General features: G+C 17.0%; 5 protein-coding genes across 5 annotated transcripts; 4 read left to right on the top strand and 1 right to left on the bottom strand.

Moving 5' to 3' along the window:
- Positions 1–829: 829 nt before the first annotated feature.
- PGSY75_0706100 (hypothetical protein) lies at positions 830–6,265 on the top strand (the record flags this gene model as incomplete). The annotated part of the gene is made up of 9 exons (XM_018784930.1): positions 830–1,547; positions 1,727–2,535; positions 2,673–5,006; positions 5,111–5,441; positions 5,541–5,640; positions 5,756–5,810; positions 5,906–6,001; positions 6,094–6,161; positions 6,253–6,265. The coding sequence occupies 9 exons, from the start codon at positions 830–832 to the stop codon at positions 6,263–6,265; spliced, it is 4,524 nt and encodes a 1,507-aa protein (XP_018642431.1).
- Positions 6,266–6,682: 417 nt separating this feature from the next.
- On the bottom strand, positions 6,683–10,342 carry PGSY75_0706000 (putative importin-7; the record flags this gene model as incomplete). Its single annotated transcript, XM_018784929.1, has 1 exon — positions 6,683–10,342. The coding sequence occupies one exon, from the start codon at positions 10,340–10,342 to the stop codon at positions 6,683–6,685; it is 3,660 nt and encodes a 1,219-aa protein (XP_018642430.1).
- A 2,057-nt stretch (positions 10,343–12,399) lies between these two features.
- On the top strand, positions 12,400–13,465 carry PGSY75_0705900 (putative ATP synthase subunit C; the record flags this gene model as incomplete). The annotated part of the gene is made up of 4 exons (XM_018784928.1): positions 12,400–12,636; positions 12,965–13,063; positions 13,198–13,318; positions 13,422–13,465. 4 exons carry the CDS (start codon positions 12,400–12,402, stop codon positions 13,463–13,465), a joined length of 501 nt encoding a protein of 166 aa, XP_018642429.1.
- A 979-nt stretch (positions 13,466–14,444) lies between these two features.
- On the top strand, positions 14,445–15,919 carry PGSY75_0705800 (putative cysteine-rich secretory protein; the record flags this gene model as incomplete). Its single annotated transcript, XM_018784927.1, has 8 exons — positions 14,445–14,531; positions 14,641–14,705; positions 14,827–14,869; positions 15,021–15,156; positions 15,364–15,425; positions 15,520–15,598; positions 15,693–15,724; positions 15,839–15,919. 8 exons carry the CDS (start codon positions 14,445–14,447, stop codon positions 15,917–15,919), a joined length of 585 nt encoding a protein of 194 aa, XP_018642428.1.
- Positions 15,920–17,291: 1,372 nt separating this feature from the next.
- PGSY75_0705700 (putative 40S ribosomal protein S29) lies at positions 17,292–17,945 on the top strand (the record flags this gene model as incomplete). Its single annotated transcript, XM_018784926.1, has 3 exons — positions 17,292–17,347; positions 17,686–17,785; positions 17,937–17,945. The coding sequence occupies 3 exons, from the start codon at positions 17,292–17,294 to the stop codon at positions 17,943–17,945; spliced, it is 165 nt and encodes a 54-aa protein (XP_018642427.1).
- Between the last annotated feature and the right edge of the window lie 724 nt (positions 17,946–18,669).

Genomic DNA, 18,669 nt, shown 5'->3' with positions numbered 1-18,669 from the left:
ATTAAAAAAAAAATAAAAAAAAAAAATAAAAAAAAAAAAAAAAAAAATATATATATATATATATATGTGATATTCAATTTATTTATTATTTTTATTATTTTTATTTTTTTTTTTTTTTGTTTATTGTAACGTATGTGCTCAAACATAATGCATTTGTAAGAGTATGTAAAAAAAAAAAAAAAAAAAAAAATATTATAATATTATATATATGTATAATATAAAAAAAAAAGCATTGTATAAATAAGAATAACTGAATGTTTTCCTAATGAAGTTCTTTGTAAAATAAATAAATAAATATATATATATATATATATATATATATATATATATATATTAGTTGGTTATATATGATAAAAATATATATTTGTTTTGATGTATACATGGAATAAATATATTTATTCATTCTTATGACTAGCTTTTTTTATATATAAAGTTGTTTATTATTTTTTTTTTAAAAGCCACTTGTTTAAGCATCTTATATAAAACGGTTGTGATGAATATAAAATTTAATCTTTAAAAGTAAGAAGAAGAAAAAAAAAAAAGAATAAGTGGTTATAACATGAATAGCATTAACATATTATAGTATATTAAATGTTAAAAAAAATAATAAAAGAAATGATGCAAATAAAAATAATTAATTATATAAACAGGAAAAATAAGGATTATATTATATTCATATGAAATGATTTATTATATATATATATATATATTTTTTTTTTTTTTTCCTTTTAATTTTTTATTTTGTAGTGTGCGTCGATGCGTTTCTTTAGTCCCAGCTACCCCTAAAACTGCAGACCTTTGTGTCTTTTACATTTTAGAAATATAAGAAATGATAAAGTATCGTTTATTTAATATTTGTATCTTTTTGCTTTTCGTTTTATTTAACTATTTTTGTTGTGCTTTAAGAAATTATAAAAAATATAAGATAACAACCTTCATCGGTAATACAGTGCAGAAGCCTGTGCACTTATATAACATTCGTCGTGTAAAAAATAATATATTTTTATGGTATATAAAAAAGAAAGGGGGGGACAGATGGAAATCCGCTAATTCTTTTAAATTGTTTGAAAGGAATAATAATAATAATAATAATAATAATGATTATAATGATGGTGATGATAATAATAATAATGAAAATAATAATAATGATGATGATAATGAGGATGATATAACATATGAAGAAATTGAAGAATATTTAAAAAAAAATAAGGTGGAAAATTATGAAGAAGATGAAGGAAAAAGTGAAATATTAAAATTAATAAATTATATACCGACATTATCAAATGAAGAAGAATTTTTTTCTACATTTGGTTATGTAAATAGAGAAAAGAAATCAATGGAATATTATTTTAATCAAATGAAAAATGAAAAAGAACGTAAACAAAAAAAAAATTATAATATTTTAAATTTTATATTATCTTATTATTTAAAAAAAAAAATTTTTAATGATGTTGATTCAAATAAAAATTATGATAATATACAATCGTATTGTTATTATATAAATAACTTGATAAATTATAAGGATACCTCTCTTGAGTGGAGAAATGGTAAAAAAAAAAAAATATACATATATATATATATATATAATAAAAATTATATGTGTGTATACAAAATATTTATGTATCTTTATTTTGTTATTATTCCTTTTATTTTATTTATTAATTTTTTTTTTTTTATGTTTTATTTCATTTTACTTGTTTTTTTTTTCGTTTGTTTTTTTTTTTAGGACATTTAAGCAAGAAGAACAACATATTTTCAAATAGATGGCTGTGTAGTTTTATATCATTTTATTTAAAAAATGTTAATGCCCTAAAATATATTTCTTTTGGTTGTGTAAGTGCAGTTTTATCATTTTTCTTAAAATATATTCTTAAAAATATCAGGATTGATAATGTCTTTCTTTTAAGGAATCATTTTAATTTAATATATGGATTAAGACATATGAAGATTTATAAAATTGTTATTTTTTGTTTATTTATAAATATGTTATTCATAAATAAATATAATCAATATTTTTCTATAACAGATGATGGCTTTGCTGTATTGTTTAGTAATTATTTTTTTTATGAAGGCATAGAAAATTTGAATAAAAAAAAGATTTATCATTTTATGGCTAAATATAATTATACATTAAATGATATATTATATTCATTAAATGATATGTTTATTTATTTCTTAAATAAAAAAATATATGTTGATGAAATCTTTGATCCAGATATTATAAAATATATTGATAGCTTTATAAGTTTATATCAAAAATTATTTAAAACGAATAAGGAAAATATAAAAAATATATTAACTATGGTATTGAATAAATATAATATGTATAATGTAAAGAATGAAAATAAAAATAAAGATTTGTTATCTCGAATTTTTTATATCTTCTATATAATTAATATTAAATTTAAATATGATGTAGTACAACTAAATAACTTGAACTTACATAGAGAAAATAAATACATGATACCTTTTTTTTTCAATAATAATAAAATATCTAATTATTTCTTACTCTCTCACATTTCAGCTCATTTAAATGTAAGTTGAAATTATATCATTGTGTATCATATGGGAATACATAAATGAATATATATATATATATATATATATATATATGTATAATTTATATGTGTGTATATATTTTTTTTTTTTTTTTTTTTTTTTTTTTTATTTAGGTAAAAGAAAAAACAATCAATAATTACCTCCTAGAAAAGATGAAAAATGATTATGAAACATACGTTCTTTCCATATTAAGAACAAAAAAATATTCAAATAGTGTGTATGACGATATAAAAAAAATGCCATTCATAACATTAAACAACAGTGTTATTGATGATGTAAACGTCTCCATTTTTATGAACATTGTTAAAGATATAATTAATAATACCGATTATGAGTGTAAATATACTTCCAGCAGTAGTAGGAAGAATAAAAGTGTAAACCAACTGGAAATGGATGGAAATAATGTTCTGAAGGAAAAAGAAAAGAACATTTTTTCTAATGATGATGATAGTAATGATGATGATAGTAATGATGATGATAGTAATGATGATGATAGTAATGATGATGATGATAATAATAATAATAATGATCATAGTAGTGATGAAAATTCGAATTTAGAAACAAACATATTTAATGAAAATAATTTAGAAAAAGGATTATATGAAAACATGGAAGATAGTGTAGACTATATTATTCATGACAATAATTCTTTAAAAAATCAAACAAAAAACACAGGTGATATATCAACTGAGAATATAAAAAAGAATGATGTAATATTAAATGAGAAAGAAGAATTAAAAGAAAAAGAACTGTTAATGAAAAAATTAAATGATATATATTTTTTAAGAAAATATTTAAATATTGATAAAGAATTCACAGATAATTTTTTAGAAAAATATTTATTTAAATATATATATAAGGAATATAAAATATTTATTAATAATTTAATTTTTAAGAAATTAAAAAATAAAAATGATAACTTATATTTTATTAAACGTGGTATAAGTTTACCAAGTAAGACAGCACAAAATATTGTAAAAAATATTATTCTAAATTTTGTTATTAAGACAAAAGAAAATATCGCTATCTTTTATAAACTTGAAAATATAGATAAATGTTTAAGATTGATAGTTAATTTAATAAATATATATAAGAAAATTAAAAAAAAAAAAAAATTTATTAAGTTTAATTCTAATATATTTAATCTTGATCATTTTTTTTCATACAACTGTTATAAGGAAAATGAACACACAGATATTCTACCAAATGATCAGAGTAATAATGTAGATAATAATGATAATATATCAGAAAAGGATGATATATTAAACGATCATGATAATAATAAGGATGTAAATGAAAATTATAGTAGTGATGAGCAAGTTCATTTAAATCAACCTTTTTTAAAAGAAGAAGAAGAGTTCATAAAACATAACATTTATAAAGAGAAATTATGTGATGAAAATGAAGGGAAGATTATTCTTAATAAAAGTGATAGAAAGAAATTATATGAAGAATTTGTTTTAAAATATATGAAAAATAAATCTGAAAGGAATATTTTAAAAACCATTTTTAATTTAGATTATGATAATGATGATATAGATAAAGAAATTGAAGATAATATAATAAAACGTTTTTTAGAAGATAGTACAGAAAAGAAATTAACGAATTTAAAAAATTTAGATATGCAATTAAAAATTATAGGTAATGATAATTTATTTGATTATAAAAATATGCATTTTAATGAAGGATTATTAAATAAGCATAATTTAAAAAAAGGCTTGAAAGAAGAGGAAAATAAAAAAATGCCTTTAAATGAATTTATTATAAAAAAAGAAGACATATTTGATGATATTGATGATGAATCCTTCTTAGAGATATGTAAGAAAATGTATATAAATAAATTATTTCATTTAAAGGAAAATATATATAATAATAGAAAGGAATTATATTTTTATCAAGTTATATTAAATATAAAAAATATAAATGAAATACATGATATCTATTTAATAGATCAATATGAAAAAATGATTAATGATACAATAAAAACCAATATATTGAATAAAAATTATTCAAATATTAAAAATTTATATTTAAAAAAAATTATTAATTTTTTAAATATATCTGAAGAAAAAGCTTCTATTGTAGAACTAAATTGTATTTTTCATCAAACCAATTATATATTTAAAACTATAAAAGAAAATTTCTACATATATAGAAATGATAATGATTTTATTGATGATATTAATGAAATATTAACTATATATAAGAATTTTGATCTTATAAAAAAGGTCATAAGAAATGACAAAGAAGTATATTTTGTTAAGTTTTCACTTGTGGAATCGAATTATAATATTGTTCACAAAATATTTGAGAGATATGTTTTGTATGTCATTGATGTTATAACTAATGAGAATAGAAATATGTATAAGGATAATATATTTAAGTTGAGAACCATATTGAATGTGCATGAGACAACTGTGAATGATATATCTACAAAAATATATAGGGTAAGGTTTATAAGATGTGTATCATATGGCATATTTATGTTACAAGCATAGATACATACATATATATATATATATATATATATATTTATTTATTTATTTTGTAGAAATATATTGAGAACCAAGAATTACATGCCATTAATAACATGGATTCCTTTTTCAACTTTCTATTTAATATGAGCAAAGAAGAACAGAAAAATATCGTTATAGATTTTTTAAAGACTAAAATTGATACGTACTTAAAATCTGATGAAAATTATGATGAAAAGTTAAATAAATTATATGACTTGTTAGTGTTTATAAATGATAATTTACAATATAAAAAAAACATATTTGATTTATCATCCTTAAGTTCTAAATTGTTGTATGAATTTTTATTATCATGTGTTGACAATTATATTCATACAAAAAAAACTGATGTCTTCATTAAATCGCAAGGTAAAAGAAAAATAAATTGATTCATAATATATATATATATATATATATATAATATGTATGATTATAATTTTATTTATTTATTTTTTTTTTTTTTTATAGCTGATTATATCAACCATTTTAACAATTTTCTAAGCAAAATCAAAGCGCTAATTAGAGGCCCAGAAGAACAGCATCATCTTTCGCACGTCCTCAATATTTTGTAGGAGCAAAAATAATAGAATATAATAAATTTATATATTGATATAATTAACGTTATATATTTGAACATTAATATATATATATATATATATATATTTATTTATTTTCTTTGTTAGAAAAAATGATATTATAAAGAAGGCCATAAATTTACTGGACAAGTTTGAATATGACGTAAGAAAAAATATATATTTCACATAATAAATGACATATTAGTACTTTTATAGATATACAAATATATTTATTTATGCGTTACATTTAATTTTTAGATGTGCATTGAAGAAGTTTATAATTTAATAAAGCTGCAGATGATAGATGAGAATATTAACTTTTCAGATATTGATATTACAAAGAGGAAAAAATTGGTAAAAACTTAAAAGATCTTTTTTTTTAAAATAATATATATATATGTGTGTGAATTCTTAATTTATTTTTTATGTTATTTTTTTTACCTTAGGTCAATATATTTTCTTATCAAAATATTAGTGATGAGAAGAAATTTCTTTACATGGATACTTTAAAAAAGTAAAAATTGATATTAGAAAATAATACTTTAAATATATTATTATATTATATTTATATTATATTTATATTATTTTTATTTTTTTTTTTTTAGAATATTATTATGATTATAACAATCCCGATGTGATTAATAATTCACACCATAAGAAATGGAAGTAGTAGAATTATCTTTTAATGATTATTGAAAGATTTCATTTTATTATAATATTTATTTATTATTTTGTTTTATTTTGTTTGAATTAATTTTTAATTTTTTTTTTTTTTTAAATATTAAAAAAAATATTGTTTTGTGTATATACATAAATATGTAAGTATGCATAAAAAATATATATATGTATATTTATATATTCAATTTTATTGGTAAAAAAATTATAAAATAATATAAAAATAATTTTTTCTTTTTTTTTTTTTTTTGTACACATATAAATAAATACTTATATATATATATAAATATATATATATTTATATTTATTAATTTATATTTATATATATTACTTTATTTTTATTTTAATTTTTTTGAGTGGTTATTTATCTTGTGCTTTTTGTTGTAACTCATTATTATGATCTGCATCAACTAGATATTTCATTTTACCTAAGATTTCATTATTATAAGTATTTTGATATTTATTATAAAAGTTTGTTGTCGTATCATATAAAATTTTGAATGCATTAATATCATCAAAGAATCCTTTTCTATATTCATCATTACTATAATCGGAACAATCATCATAATCATAATAAGCGTCATCATCATCATCATCATCGTCATCTTCATCATAATCTGCATCATCATGATTATTATTATGATTTTTAATTTCTTTATTAAAATTTTGTGTTTGAGCAGTTACGATATTATCTAAAGTAACATTATCTTTTATTTTTATTTTTAGATCATTTTTTTTTTCTAAGGCTTCAATAGTTTTAATTAATTTATAAGCTTTTTCATTTGTAGCATCTTCATTTTCATCTATATCTACCTCACTATTATCATCAATTGAAGATGTATCTGAATCGAATGATTTTTCTGAGTCTTCTTTGACATTTTTATTTTCATAATAAACATTAGCTATATTAACTAGGTTAAGCATAAATGAATTAATTTCATTAATATGCATACTAATATTTGCATTGTGCATATTTTCTAATATATTACTCATGGCTAGTATATACAATTTCCTTGTATTATTTATTTTGACATCATTTAGATTAGACAAGAACATTAATATAAAAGGTGTCTTATTTATATTATTAAAGAATAAAAAGAATTGATCAACATTATATATAATAATTGAATAAAATAATTTTCTAATATATTCTAAGCTTGTTTTACTTAATATATCTTCATCGTATTCACTGCATATACTATCTGCACCATCATTATTTTCTAAGGATTCTTTTTTTTTTTGATTCATAACAGCTTGTGCTTCATCATGTTTAAATAATTTCATAGAAAAAGCATTTAGTACAGGTATTATCAATTCATCTACTCCTCTTATTTTGACAGTAGCTTCAAAAAGTATAAAGAATAATTTGCATGCACTTTTTACAATTTTAGAATGTAAAGCAAACATACCTAATCTATAGACCATATGAATATATTTCATTCCATATTCATGGCTATACATTTGAACAAAACTTTCAGTTGCTTTAGATATTATATTATCAAATACACCTATAGAAAATGATAAATCAAATATGAAATCATAAAAATATGCATCACTATTCTTGTCACTAATCAAGATTTCATTGTTTAAAATAATTTGTGGATTAGCTCGTATCATATTTAGTTCTTGGACTTTTAAATTATCATCTGTATTAAAATAAAATATATCATATAATTTTTCAAAGCGTTTATATACTTGTTCATCTATATCTAAATAATATGTTATATTAGTTAATAAGGATAATGCTTCTTCTAAATAATCAATAGATGGTGATTTAAATGTTTCATCCACAACTACATATAAATAAGATATAGTATTTTTATAAATTTGTACTTTATTTTCTTCATCTACAGAATCTAATAAACTTAAAATTGCTGTTAGTATAGATAAAATTACAGAATTTAAATCCAATTCTTCATTTTCATTTTTTTTTTCTTTTTTTTCATTCATGATGCTACCATATTTTTGTTTTATAAAAGAATTATCACTCATACTATTCATTGTTATATCATTATTATTATGAAAATGATGGTGATGATGCATATGGTGACTATTATTATTACTATTATTATTATGACTATTATTTCTTAAATTATATTCTAATGAATTTTTAATATTTGCTTCTACATCTTTTTTATTTATAAGAAATACAAAACTTGTACACAATGCAACAACAACATCATTTACATATGGTGTTATATAATCTTTATATGTGTATGCTAAATTATCTAAGGTCATAACAATATATTCACATTTAATTTCTTTGATAACATTTAATAAACGTTCAATAAGTAAAGGAATTGTTTTTATTATTGCATTTTTTAAATACTCATTTTTGATTTTAAAGAATTTCTTAATATATGATGCACTAGCAACTCTAATTAATAAACTTGAACTACCCATATGATTAAGAATAATTTCATAGTTTCTTAATAATCCATTTATATCTGTGAATGATTGTACTTTTTTAATAAAACAAGAATATGTTACAATTGATTGATAACATAATAAATAGTTTGGACTATTTAAATCATTTTCTACATATGTTTTTAAAAACTGTTCAATGTTCATATTTCTTTTCTTATCACATAAACGATTATATAAACATTCTAATATTTTTAAAGCACCATATTTATACTTACAATATTCATTATTTAATAATTCTTCTAAGTGGGAGAACTGATCATTCTCATTGGTAAGATTATGAGTAGTACTATAAATTTTATTATAATTTTCATTATAGGTACTTATAATATTTTCACATAAAGCAAATAACTCTGATATATGTTTAACACCTCTATATCTAGTTAAATCTTTTATAAATGAGCTTGCACTTACCTTTTTATCTTCTACAACATATGTATTAAATATATTCATAGTATAATCATATTCATCATATAATAATTTTTCAATATCTTCATTATTATAACATAATAGTGGAAATATTATACTTCTAACTAAAAAATCAAAATTATTTTTTATATAATTTTTATATATTAATGCATTTTCAACACCATATGATAATCCTTGTAATATATATATTAAACATTCATCTGTTAAGGTCTTTTTATTTTTATCATAATTTTGTAAATTAATTATGAAGTCTTCAAAGAATGGACATAACCATTTGTTCAAGAATACATCACAAAATTTTTTGGTAATATCATTATTAAATTTATTATAATTTGTATTTACATATCTAGAAAATAAACGAGTTATAATATCTAATACTATTCTTTTACATTTAAATTGTGGTAATTTTTTTAAATAATTTTCATCCTCTATATAATTAGTGACTACAATTTCATTCTTTAATATAAAATCAAATAAACTGAAATAATTATCCATATATTCTAATATAATAACTTCTTTTATTAAATAGCTATCATTTACATAATAATAAATTTTACATATTAAACTTAAAATTTCACTAACATCATTATTATTTAAATCTAACATACTTAAATCATATAAACAATTAATCAAAGGATAAAAATATTTATTCAATATATCTACATATAACTCATTATTTTCTTTCTTTTTTATTTTTAATTTCTTGAATATTAATTTTAAACAATATAAACTAACATATAATCTACGGAAATCTTTTCTTTGATTCATATCTTCTAAAATATTTTCTAATAGAGTAAAATTATCTGGAAAATTATTATGTATTAATATTTTCATTATTTCAAATAATTGAATATATAATTGTTTATCTTTCATTTCTAAATATAATAAACTTTCATATATATCTTTTGTTAAGGTACATACTTCTTCTTTTTTTAATACATCATAATTGTTTCTAACACTATTCTTTAAAAATATAGAAGCTGATATCCTAATGTTGTCATCTACAATATTTATACTCTTCACAATGTTTAATATAACATTCATATAACCATCAACTTTAGTTATTTGTTTTAAGTATTCCTCACATTCTATTCTTTTCTCCTTTGAAGCGCTGATTGAACCCTCGAGCACTTCACACAATTTGCTGGTATTTAAAAGGTTCTGCATTTTTTTCCTTTTTCTCTTAAAAAATAATAATAAATGTTAAATGCAAAAATAGAAAAAAAAAAAAAAAAAAAATATACATATACATATATATAATATATATATATATGTGCAGATTCAATATTTTTATATATATACGCACTTTTGTAGTAATTATGAATCTGTTCCTATTTTGTTTCACGAAAGAAAACTAATACGATAAGATAAAAGATATATATAAATGCATATATTTATATTGATGTATTTTTTTTTTTTTTTTTTTTTTTTGAGGGTGGGGGTATTTATATATAATATGTATACTTATTTAAAAATATAACAAATGTTAATCAACAGTCCACATTTTACTCTTATATATGGTAGATGAGAATATAATCAAATGCGTTTGATATTGAAAAAAATTATAAACTTTGTAATAAGGATAAAAAGTAGTTGTATATATATATATATATATATATATAATATATTATGTATATCTTCTTCTTCTTCTTTTTTTTTTTTTTTTTTTTATGTATTTTTATTTGATTTTATTTTTATTATTATTTTTTTTTTCTTTTCACATTTAAAATTATATGAAATGCAATAATATAATATATATTTTATTTTAGGTGAAAAAAATAAGCAGTTTTATTTTGAATATAAATTGTACATATTTCTTTAAAGATATAACGATAAAAAAAATCACATTTTAAAATGAAATATATTTTATTTATTTATATATATTATACTATATTTATATATTTTATAAATATTTAACTATATAATAAGAAAAATATTTATAAAAAATATAATATTGTATTATATAAAATAATAAATATTTAATATTTTTATATTTTATTATTTTTATTTTTAGCATATATTATATTTATATATATATCATAAAAAATATGTTCTTCTTCTTTTATTAACAGAATGAAAATGGTAAGATTATACTTAAAAATATAAAATATATTAATGAAAAATAATAAAAATAAAATTGTTTTAATTTTTTTTTAAATGAAAAAGGAAAAAAATATATAATTTTGTCATATAAATATATTTATTTTTTTTTATTTTTAATATAATTTTTTTTTTTTTTTTTTTTTTAATACAGTTCACTTAAAATATTAAAAAAAAATACATATGAGGCGTTTAAAGATAATATATATTATTATATATATAATATATATATATAATAATTATAATATGAATAAAATATATATATTATATATATTATATATGTATGTAAGGATGGATAATTATAATATATATAATAATATATATATAATTATAAATATATAATTTTTATATAATATGTTTTTTTTTTTTTATTAATATTTTTAAGAAAATATAAATATATATTATAAAATACTTATAGTACATAATTAACAAAATGAAAAAAAATTAACATATAAATAATACATATATATGGCAATATTTAAGAATAAAAATATATACATATTATATATATATAATATATTTATATATATATATAATATGCATACATATGTATGTATTGTATATACGTGTACATTTTTTTTTATATGGTGTGCTTAAGAAAAAGAATATACCTTTATGATATATATATATATTATAGTATCCGTATAATATATTATATTTTAATACCTTATATTTTATTATATTTTCATTTTATATTAAAAAAAAAAAAAATTAAAAAGTTTTAAATACATTTTAAAAAATAAAAAATGTATTTTTCAAAAGATATATATAATTATATTACCTCAAATTTTTTTTTTTTTTTTTTTTTTTAAAAAAAAACATTATTCTTGTAACATAAAAATAAACAAATTTATAATAATTATAATAAATTTACACCCTTATATAGAATACTAAGAAAAAAAAAAATAATATAAAAAAATAAATGTATATATATATTTGTATATATATTATTGAACAAATTTCAAAGAAAATAGGATAATATTTTAATTTAAATATACATCTCAAATTATCAAGAAAAAAAAAAAAAAAAAAAATTATTTATATATGCCTTAAATATTTGAAAATATTTATATGTTACACACTTTTTATAATTTTTTTTTTTTTTTTTTTCAAATAATTTAAAAATGATGAATAAGTTTTTTTATAATACTTTAAATTCATCTCTTTTTCAAAATTTTAAACTAAAGAGCTCATATTTGAGCAGTGGATATTTTTTCTCTAATAGAAGTATAACAACCAATGTGAACAAATCCTTTATTTCTAATTACTTATTTAAGGAAAATAATTTTTTTAGATATTATCACACTTCACCATTTATATGTAGATCACTAAATAATTCAAATTGTAACACCCTCCTTCAAGTATGAAAATATTAGACATACATACAAAGCATAACATATATAAATATATGTATATGTCTTTATTTATATAATTATATACACAAACGTGTATAAATAATCTATGGACACATATATTTACCAGTTATATATTATTTATTATTTATTATTTTTTTTGTTTATATATTTTAATATAAAACTCTTTTGAGACAAAAAAAAATATATTTTTTATTAATAATAAAATGCATAATATGCTTTTACGTAATTATATATATATATTGTATATTATGTTTATATTTGTAAACTTTTATATTTATGCATACAAAAAAAAAATTCCATGTATTTTCTTTAGAAGGATGAAAAGCATAGTGTTAATAAACACTATGGTGTCAGACACGATAGTGGCATTGCAAGTTTATCTGCAGCTATTGCCTTAATGTCAGTTGGAGGGGTAATAAAATAAAATGATAAAATAAATAATAATTAAATATTTGTATTTCTTATAATTATAACATTCTTATTATGTAAATATTTATAACTTGTATGTATGCATTAAAATTTTCTTCTTTTTTCTTATTTATGTAGGTTGCTCAAGGTATAGGTAACCTTTTTTCGGCTTTGGTTTTAGGAACTAGTAGAAATCCATCAATTAAGGATGAATTGTTTACATATACTTTAATTGGAATGGGTTTCTTAGAATTTCTAGGTAATACATAATATAAAAATTATAAATGAAGATGATTATATATATGTATATATATATATATATATATATATATAAATATATATTTATTTATATTTTCTTTTAGGTATCATTTGTGTTTTGATGAGCGCTGTTTTATTATATTCTTAAGGGATATATTATGTTATTTTTTATTTATTTTTTTTTCATTGCTCACACATGTTTAAGATATTCTTAATACATATAACAAAATAAAAAATATATAAGCTTATCAGTGCACAGATAAATATATTTACAATTATATAAATACGAAAATTCCACTATATGAAAAATTAAATATTCATTTAATACATTTACATAATGAATTCATAGTAGTAGTTTTTTTTTATTGTTCAACATATATATGATATATATATATATATATATATATATATATATATATATATATTTATTTATTTATTTATTTAATTTAAATACATTTTTTTTTTTTTAAATAAAAAAAAAAACAACAAAAGGTTATCATATATGATAACGTGTAACACTATATTAAAAAAAAAAAAAAAAAAAAAATATATATATATACTAAGATTTTATTAAATTAAATATAACTATGTATATATATTTATATATTTGAAATTTTATTTATGTCTAAATTAATATATTTTTAAACACTTCAATAGCTTATAATAAAATTTGCTTGGTTCTATACAACAATAGAAATATAATAAAAAAAAAATGTACATTCATTTCTTAATATTCTTATTTTGTATGTACATTATATGAAATATATACAATTTTTTTGTATATTTTTAATGGTATGTTATTTATTTATATGGTATTCTCTAACTCACGACAACAAACCATCAGATGATTACTTTAGATGATGATATTATAAATGTATATTTTATATATATATATATATATATATATATATATATATATACAGTATGTATATTCATTCTCACATTTATATTATATATATAGACATACACACTCACATAATTAAATATACTAATTATTTATATATTTGTAGAAAGTAAGTTGTAAATATACAAGTTCATATTAAATATAAATGGAGAATACCACAACACTTAATTACACACTTTTATTTTAATATATTAATAAAGAGATTGTTATTATATTTATAGTAATGATAGGAATTATGAATATTTTTTTATTATTTTTTGTTTTTATTTCTTCTTATATATATGTGAATGGACAATTTTGTAAATTTAACGTAAGTAATTAAATAAATAATAATTAAAAAAAAAAAAAAAAAAAGTAGAGAAAAAATTTTATTACAATAAAAGATATGAGAGAAAAAATATATTTTATTTTTTGTATAGAAGGATTTTATAAGAGAAAGACATAACGATTTTAGATTAAAGCATAAAGCGAAACCACTGAGATGGTTATAATGTTCATAATTTGGATATATATAAATATATATAATAAATATATATATATATATATATATATATATATTATTATGTTATATTTAATTTTTTCTATTATTTTGTTTTTTTTAAAAGGAGTAAGAAACTTGAAGAGATAGCAACATACGAAGCAAATTTGGTTAATATATTAAAAAAAAAATTTTTAAAAATATTATGATACATATAAATGCTGTTATATAATGTTGCTCAATATATGAATGAGTATGTATTGTTAAAATTATATATGTAATCAACAATATATATATATATATATATATATTTATTTATAGATAAGGGATCATTCTGATTGTATTGTTAGCTCAAAGCAAGTTGATACAAACTATTTTTCCTTTTTTAAAAATGAAAATATTGAAGCATCCGTTGATACATGGTATGAGGGAATTAATGATTATGACTTTGAGTTGGGTATATATAATATGGAAGAATAAAATATATAAATTGTTTTATATAATAACATAAAAAAAGAAAAAAAAAAATTACATTTTATAGCTAAAATTAAATATATATATATATATATTTATGTTTGTATAATATAAATCACCTGAACCATTTATATATATATATATATATATATATATATATATATATTTTTCCTTTTCTCGTTAACAACAGGATGTATTAAAAGGAATGATAATATATTTGAATTTACAAGAATTATATGGAAAAGTTCAGAGGTAGATAAATACTGCAGATATATAAAAAAAAAATTAAAGAAAAAACAAAAAAAGGAAAATTATCATATTATTTATATGATTTATCATTTTTAAGAACCTTGGGTGTGCTACAGCATGTTGTAAAACAAGAGGAATTTTAATTTGCAAATATGATCATAATACAAATAGGCCAGGTATATATACATATATATACCGTTTAATTTTTTAAATATTATTATTATTTTTTTATTTTTAATATTTACCTACTTTTCATATTTTCTTTTTCAGGTTATTTTGGTGACAATGTTGGAACTATTGATGTAATATATATATATATATATATATATATATATATATATGTATATATAATATTTTATTCAATAAATTTATAATTCTATACTTTTTTCTTTTGTTCTTTCTTTTTTTTTTTTTAGACAATGTACGTTTGGGATGATTTAAATAATGGAATGCTTATAAAGAAAAATGAGAATTTAGATAACATAACACAGTTATAATGAGATTTATAAAGTTTATTTAAATAATTTTATAAACTTAAAATATTATAATATATGAAAAATAAAAAAAAAAAAAATAATTTTTTATATTATATATTTTTAAAAAATATAGTATAAAAAAAAAAAAAAAAATAGTTTATATGGTGAATAATATAATATATATGTGGGGGTACTATAAAAAAAACCCCTTGACTCTCTTTTTTTTTTAACCTTTTTTTTTTTTTTTTAAATATTTAAAAATATGAAAAGAACATATAAATATATATATAATAAAAAAACAGGAAACTTATAAAAGTATAATTGTTTGGTAATATTTGAATTTATAAATTAAAAAGAATTTTTTTTTATTTGTTTTTTTAACTTTTTATAAATAATAATATATATATATTCCAAAATGTATGTTATATTATATTCTAATATATATGGTTTAATATTTCCCTCCGATTTTAAAACCTCTTGAATTATATTCATTTTATTTGTAAATATATTTATTAATCAAATAATTTAAAAAGAATTAAAATTTTTTATTTTAATAATATTTCTACATTTTTTTATTATATATAAAAAAAAATAAAGAATGGTATTTTACATACAAATATTTTATTTTATTAATAAATAAAAATATATAAATATATTTATATATATAATATATTATATAGGTATGTATATAAATTATATATGATTATTTTTCTATGGTATTTTTTTATTTTATTTTTTATCTATCCCGAATATATACAATTATTATATCATATATATATATATATATATATATATATATACATATATTAATTAATATATATTTTAAGTTATACTTATATATAATACTTTACCCATGAAAAAAAAAACAAGCAATATATAATAAGGGTAAAAAAAAAATTATATAATATAATATAATATAATATAATATAATATAATATAATATAATATTTCTTTAAGTATAAATAAAAAAAAATATATCTATCATTTATTATTTATAATATAATATTATGATTATACATTATAATATGTATATAAATCTTGTATTACCCATAAAATATTAATATGAGGAAGAAAAAAAAATTAATTTAAATAAAACGAGCATTTATTATATGTAAAAGAATATATGAAATAAAAATATATTTTATAAAAAAAAACAAAAATTTTTTTTTTTTTTTTTTTATTATACAAATAATAAAATAATTATCTATTTAAAAATAAATTTATAATTTATAAAAAATAAATTATATATAAAATAATCAATAATATATATTTTACAAAAATTATATTTTTTCAATAAAAGAAAAAGATTTTAGAACATTGATTTTATAAAAATTTTTGGAAAATAAATCCTTCCTTTTATTTTTAATATATACAATAAATAATTTAAGAAAAAATGGGTTGTATTTTAAACGTTCATCCAAAGAAATATGGTCAAGGATCTAGGCAATGGTAAATTAAAAAAAAAAAAAAAAATTTATAAATATATATAAATATATATATATATATATATATATATATTTTAAAGTTATAAGTATACATATATAACACTGATTAATAACATATGTATATGTATTTATTTATATATGTTCGTTGTTATTTTATCTCTTCTTTTTATTGCTTAAGAAAACGAACATTTGAAACTGTTATTTTTATAACATAATAAAATATATGTGTTTAGTACATTTTTTTATGAATATTTCAATATTTTATAATTGTACATGTTAATATATTATGATATACTTATTATTCATTTATTATTTGTTGTATTTTTTTTTATTTTAATGTAGCCGTGTATGTTCAAATAAGCACGCCATAATTAGAAAATATAACATAAACATATGCAGACAATGTTTTAGAGAAAGAGCTGATATCATTGGATTTAAGAAGGTAAAAATGAAATAAAAAATGGATTTCTATTTATATGTATTTGTGTACATTATTTATTTTTCATATTTAATATATAATATATAATATATTATTGATATATATATATATATATATATATATTTATATTTTTTTTTTTTTTTTCAATTTACAGTATAGATAAATTCACAGTTAATGTATAATTATGAGGAATGTTTTCTTCTGAACCTTCTTGTCCTATGAAAAAAGGACGAATAAAATAGAGATAATTTTTTTTTTTTTTTTTTTTTTTGCTTTGTAATATTGTGTTTTATATCATTTTTGAAGAACTGTTAAAGGAATAATGGAACTATAATTTTTATTTGGTTTATCTATGCAGTTAATATATGATACAATCAAAATGTAAAAGGAAAAACTATATTTTTTTAACTACATGTATATATATATATATATATATATATATATATTTTGTATAAAATGAACACATAATATAATTTTTATATATTCTCTATTAATATGGAATATTTACATATATTTTTATTTTTATAAGAAACTATATCTTAATAACTTTTGTATTCTACTTTAAAAAAAAATAAAAATAAAAATAATAGGAACATGAAATATATTTATTTCATGTATAAAAATGGTATCTGTTGATGCCTAATAATATATAGATATTTTTAAAAAAAAATTAACAACTAATTATATATGTGCCACTTTTTTTTTTTTTTTTTTTTTTTTTTTTTGGTTTATTTGAAAAATGAAATTATTTTTTTTTTTTTTTTGGGGGGGGGGTTTTTTTTTTTTGGTTTTTATATTAAAAATTTTTTTTTATTTTTTTATTTTATTTTTATGTGTTATTATTTTTTTTTTTTTTTTTTTTTTTTTTTTTTTTTTTTTTTTTTTTT

This window comes from Plasmodium gaboni, chromosome 7 (assembly GCF_001602025.1).
Source record: "Plasmodium gaboni strain SY75 chromosome 7, whole genome shotgun sequence".
Lineage (NCBI taxonomy): Eukaryota > Apicomplexa > Aconoidasida > Haemosporida > Plasmodiidae > Plasmodium > Plasmodium gaboni.
Note: the sequence above shows the minus strand (reverse complement) of the source record. Positions and strands in the feature narration are given on the sequence as shown.